Consider the following 5,996-nt stretch of genomic DNA (forward strand, 5'->3'; position numbering starts at 1 on the left):
CTCCATTCCTAATACTTCCAAGAGCGAGAAGGCCTCAGATGGGCAGGGATATTGTGCAGGCCTCAGCAGCGCTCGCGACCTGCAAGGACCACAGGACAGAGTGGACAGCTCATACGTGGGTCTTGGTGCTTGGCACCACTTTTCAAAAATGGTTGCCACATGCAAATCCTATTTGGCTTGGCTAACCAGTAAGTCAGAAGGTTCATAGCTCTCTGAGTCTTTGGCAAACTTCATTTGTCACCGTTGATGGAGACAAACTGACAGCCAAGAGCCTTTGACAACAAACTACTTAGTTCTGACTTAAGAGACACTTAGACTCTTTACTTCATAAATTGATACCAGCAAAATTTCATAAGCACTTACATGATGTGAACAGGGAAGTGGAGCCAGAGGATTCTCAGTTTGAGGTCAGCCTGGGCTATGTGGGAAGATAGTGTTCATTTAAACTTTTAAGAGAGGTCTTGTTTACAGACTTGAGAGAAGTAAACTAGCCCTTCGACCCATCTACCCAGCATCTGTGGAGACCTCCTATGTGCTGTCCCTGGGACAGAGTTGCACATGCCATGCTCTCCTGAGCCCTTAGATATCTAAGAGACACCAAAATCAGACAATGCAAGGGGACTTAGGGAAGTGACGACAGGGTTTAGGGCCCAGTGCTCTAGTAAACTTGGTGTCTTTTAGATAAGAGTGGTCCAGGTGCACTGAGGTGTATAAGCCATGTTCCGTTGCTGTGACAAAACACCCAGGATAGGTATATGGGAAAGAAGTTAACTTGGTTCATGGTCTGGAGTCTTGAAAGTTCAAGACAGAGCAGCCACATCCACCCAGTGCCTTGCCCTGTCTGAGCTCCTGGTGCAGAGCAGAAGGGCAGCGTGAGGGGTGGGGGAGGTGGGGCTGGCGGAAGACAGTAGGAGAGCAGAGGCTGCACATGCTTTACAGCCACACACCATGCACTGCCTCTCACTTGCCACACTGGAGACCAGGGCGCAAGCTAGGTTTGATGTGGCCTATCCATGTGGACGCCATAACAGGCTGTCTCTCTGATTTGGTGGTTTTGGATGCATTTTGGGGGAATTAAGCATCGAACTCCCAGCCAGGGGAAGGGCGAGCACATCAGATATGAGGGCAGAGCATTTGGAGGCCCGGGCTCTCCCTGAGGTCATGCTTATGGGGACGTGGTGCCGTACCTGGTACAGAGATGATCTGGATGACAAACAGGCCAGGGTAATGATGAGTTCTGGTTTTAGGGCACAGAGTGGTCAGGGGACTGGCAGAGTCCAGACAACTGAGGGGACAAAGTGGGCCTTTCCACATGGAATCCCTGCTTGTGGGAGGCTGAGGCAGGTGTGTCCTCAGTTAGCTGTCTGGGATCCCTTTGCTCACAAAGGTAGAAATGGGTGCAGGAAGGGGCACTCTCCAGGTGCTGGATTGGGCAGCTTCCATTGCCCTCCATGTGTCCCAGCAGGAGCAGAAGCAGCTGGCAGGAGGGAGCAGCAGCAGGAGGAACCCTCTAGTGAACAGACCACACCAGCATGGGACCCAGAGCCTCATGGGTAGGAAGTGAGTCCTTCTAGGCACTCACCAGTGCTGTGGCTCTTGGCCCTGGTGAGGCTCTTGTGTCTAAAGACGCCACAACTTCCTGAATCTCTTTGTCAAACAGGTCCTGAAGTTTCTGTCCTCTGGATCTGTCCCCTTTGTTCCTTCCTCAGACCCTACTCTGCCTCTCTTGCTGTGGCCTTTCCTTTTACTGCCCTGTCCCTGTCCAATACTTCAGCCTGCACACATCAAGCCGCTTGCCTGCTGATGACTCAACTGTCATTCCCCTGCCTCAGCCTTTGCTCCACTGTCCCCTTCTCCATTGCTGTCCATTCAGCCCATGCTCCTGAAAGTAGAGCAGGCAAAAGGCAGAGTCCTCTCATGAGGCCTACAATGTCAGTCCCAGGGAGAGAGTGCGAGCATGTCTCACAGGACAGTTCATGGGTCTGGGCTGCCCCCTCCATAGGCCGTAAGGACACTGGAACCTACCACAGCCTGCCTCTTAGCAGCCCCCTCTGCTGGGCCTCTCGGTGGGGGAAGGAAAGGTGCTGCCCCTCTGGCTCAGGTACAAATGTTTGAAGGGCCATCTAGAATTCTGTGATAGAAAAACTCTGCTAAACACTCTGAACCAGCCAGACAGAGGCTGTGTCTTCAGAATCTGTGGCAACCAGCTGAGATTGCCCTCTAGTTTTCCTAAGAAATCTACGGAAGGGCTGGAGAGATGGCTCAGTGGTTAAAAGCACTGGCTGCTCTTCCAGAGGTCCTGAGTTAAATTCCCAGCAACCACATGGTGGCTCACAGCCATCTGTAATGAGATCTGGTGCCCTCTTCTGGTGTGTGGGCAAACATGGAGGGAGTATGTTGTGTACATAATAAATGAATAAATCTAAAAAAAAAAAAAAAAAAGAAAGAAATCTATCGAATATTCAGAATGGCCAGTGCTGGCATCAAGAGGCTTGTGAGTCTCTGTGAGTTTGAGGCCAGCTAGGTCTAGATAGTGAATTCCAGCACAACTAGGCTTGTGTATCAAAACAAAGCAGCAAACCACTAAAAGATGGAGCTGAAGATGAATCCGACAGCAGGAGGACTTCAGGGTTAGAGTCGGCTTCAGTGGAGCCGTGAAGCAAGTGAAAGATGGGGGCAGGGACGGAAACGGTCAGAGCAGGGTCCCCAAGTGGTCAGTGGTCTGGTCTACCCTAGACACTGACTACTAGGGAGGCTTTTAATAAACGTTGAGTTCCCTGGTGTGACAAGGTGACAGAAACCTCACTCTGGAGGCCTGATGGAGGGACCTGGCCCTCGTCCTGCTCATCACTTCCTGGGTCTTCACATGACATGTGACCTTAAGCACAGCACTAAGATGGGGATCAAGCTGAGCCAGGGCCCTTTGTTGACCAGGATCTTATCCTCTTGCCAAAACACACGTCTCTCCCTGACACAGCCTCAGAGAGGTTCAAGCAAGGTTGTGGGAGGGGCCTGGAGAGCTCAGACCCAGCCCCTCCTTGCCCCCTGAGCAGAACAGGGCAGTTACAAATGGGGCCCAAGCTGGGTAGGAGCACCTGCCACCATTACCATGAAGCTCACTGGTGCTCTCGTGTTGCTTGGGGCTGCCCTGCTCCTGACCTCAGGGGGAAGTGGGTTCTAGGGTGTGGGTGACCTCGGGGGGAACTGGGTACTATGGTGTTGGTGTCAGGGATGCAGGGTCTCCAGGGCTCTCACACCCTCATCCCCAGTAAGGACATCTGTGTTCTGATGCAAGGCTTTCCATGGAGAATCACCTTTTCTTTGTGTTCCAGATTGTGGCATTTGCCCTGCTTTGAAGGAGGACCTTGCTCTTTTTCTTGGCCCATCTTTGTCTGACTATGTGGATTTCGTGAGCCGGTACAGAAACGAATCTGCCATATTGAAAAATGCTGAAAATTTGAAGATATGTGCTGATAACAAGCTGACAGAGGAAGACAAGGAGAATGTAAAGAGTTTGTTGGTGAGTTCTCTGGGTGTCTGGATCGGAGCCTGTGTGCTCACCTGCTCACCCCAGCTTAGGCATGGAACGTGTGTGTGTTCCTCCCCAGCACTGTAGCTCCTCTCTGAATCCAGAAAAATGTCAGGAGGTAGGGGCAGGAAGGACACTGACTGTTCAGCTCAGTCAAACCAGACCAGACTCCCAGGATCCCTGCCCCCATTGTACCACTTGACCTCCATCAGGCTTTCTGGCTCAACCTCCCGAGTCCAGATACATCAGTGCCTAGCACCCCTTCTCCAGACGAGATCTATTATCCTAACTTTTCAAGTCTACCACCGCACCCCCAAACACTCAAGTTTTTTCTTGTCCTCTGGATCTTCAAGGTCACTGTGTAGAATCCAGGCATGGGACACATAGCTTCAAAATCTAACTAAATCCCCTCTTGTCCCTAGAACTGGTGGGATTGTCACCACCCTAATTGCATGTATCTGAGATCATCATGTGACAGGAATCAGTTCATTTTGGGGTCAAAGTTGCCCGCAGGCTCACCTGGAGTCCTGACAGGCCAACCCCAGCTGCTTCTCCATTCTGCCCAACATGTGCCCATGGTGTCACAAGGGCAGGTGGCTCTTCCCATCAGGCTGGATTGGAGGCTGTTTACAAGGCTCGCCCTGATGTGGTTTGTCGGAGACAGAATGGAGAGGAGACTCCCTGAGCTAAGTCAGACCCACGAGCTGTTGCAGACAGAGTGCAGGTCCCTCCCAAGTGGTGTCCCGTGTATGACTGCTGAGATCTCCCTCACCTCTGACACTTTGCCACCTTTCTCTTTGCAGAAGAAAGTAGAAGCTAACCCTTTCTGTTGATGATTCCATCTTTGCCAGAAAACTCAGGAAGTCACTTGCCTGCTCACCTGCATAGATGCAACAAGCCCTACCCCTACCCTCCATGTGTCTAAAACCAGGGTTCCAACAATAAAAGCCTTGCAATTCACAGGGGAGCCTTGACTGTCTGAATTTGAGGGTGGGCACTGAGTAGCTTGGGACATAACAGGGACAACCAGTGGGACTTTGAATTGTCCCTGCTGAATTGTAGTGCTGCCAAAATGCCCCTGCAGAACACATTAGGAGATGCTAGGAGACCACAGTCACCACAGCCAGAGTGTCTGTCACTCTCATGGGCCATGGTCCATAGGGCACATACATGACATTCTCGAATGAAGTCCTCAGGAACATGGAACAGTGAAGGGCCAGAGGGACCAAGTGTCTGCTGAGGATCACACAGTTTCCAGACAGCAAAACTGTCCCTTCTCTCCTCTGCTGGGGACGTGGGCCAATTGTATAGAGTACATATCTCACAGTGCTCCTCTGGGCCTCTGTATTCCATCTATATAATTGGCACTGGATGGATTAGGTAGGCCTGGTCTTAGGCAGATGGTATCCCAGCCTTCACTGGGTTTGGAGGTGTCAGGTGTGAGCGGTCCAAGGAAGAGGAGGACACAAGTGACTGGCTGTTTGTCCCCACTAGAACACTCACGCTCCCCTCCCACACAACTCTCTGACCTTAGTTACTGCCCCTCCTGCTTCTCAGATGTTCTCTTCAACCTGTAGAGCCAGAACTATCCGGGGTCAGAAAGAGTCAGGATTACCTTCTAGATCTTTCGGCATCTGACATCCAAGCCACGACACTGAACTGTGCAGTGAGTTCCGGGTTCCCAGCTTTGTGAGCCATCACCCCTGCTGGAGTAGGCTCAGATGCAGCTGTCTTTGAATCATTTCTGCCCCTGTAATTTGTGACCCCAATTAAACTCATTGTTCCACCAATTGCCCTTCTGTGGTATTTGCACTTCCATTTGCCACTGGCTCCCTGTTTGGAATGGACAGACCTTCCGTGGAGCCGTGTAACACAGCCAGTGAAGTGGCTCGGTGGGTTCCCCAAGATCCATAGGGTGGAAGGAGAGAACTGACTCCCCCGGTTGTCCTCTGGTCTCCATGTGTGCACCCTGCCATGCATATATTTATACGTGCCCATTTTGGGGGGTGGGGTTCGAGACGAGGTTTCTTTGTGTAGCTCTGACTGTCCTGGAACTCACGCTGTAGACCCAGCAGGCCTCGATCTCACAGAGATCCACCTGCCTCTGTTTCCCCAGTGCTGGGATTAAAGGTGTGCGCCACCACAGCCAGCCCCTGTAAGCACATTCTTTTTAATGCTGATTATCTATTTGTGTAATGGGCTTTCCGCGTGGGCATTAACAGTGTAAAAAGTCACACATACAACCATCAGGACACCTTAAGTAGAATTGACTATAGTGACACTGGTTTAATTACATTGAAAAAGTTTTCTGAAAAACTTGGCCAATAAAAAAAAATTGTTTGTCAATAAGGTTGAAATTATTTCCTAAAGTGATTTTTGATTATCTGCACATAAAGCAAACAGTGTTTCACAAAATCCATTAGGCACAGTCTGGTAAAATTGCTGCTGAAAAGAACAGAAAGCATTG

General features: G+C 50.7%; 1 protein-coding gene across 1 annotated transcript; it reads left to right on the forward strand.

Annotated features, from left to right (window-relative positions):
- Positions 1-3,109: 3,109 nt before the first annotated feature.
- Positions 3,110-4,362, forward strand: LOC130869192 (major allergen I polypeptide chain 1-like). The gene is made up of 3 exons (XM_057761222.1): positions 3,110-3,170; positions 3,333-3,520; positions 4,333-4,362. Exons 1-3 carry the CDS (start codon positions 3,110-3,112, stop codon positions 4,360-4,362), a joined length of 279 nt encoding a protein of 92 aa, XP_057617205.1.
- Positions 4,363-5,996: the final 1,634 nt, after the last annotated feature.

Source organism: Chionomys nivalis, chromosome 2 (assembly GCF_950005125.1).
Source record: "Chionomys nivalis chromosome 2, mChiNiv1.1, whole genome shotgun sequence".
In the NCBI taxonomy this organism is placed as follows: Eukaryota; Metazoa; Chordata; class Mammalia; order Rodentia; family Cricetidae; genus Chionomys; species Chionomys nivalis.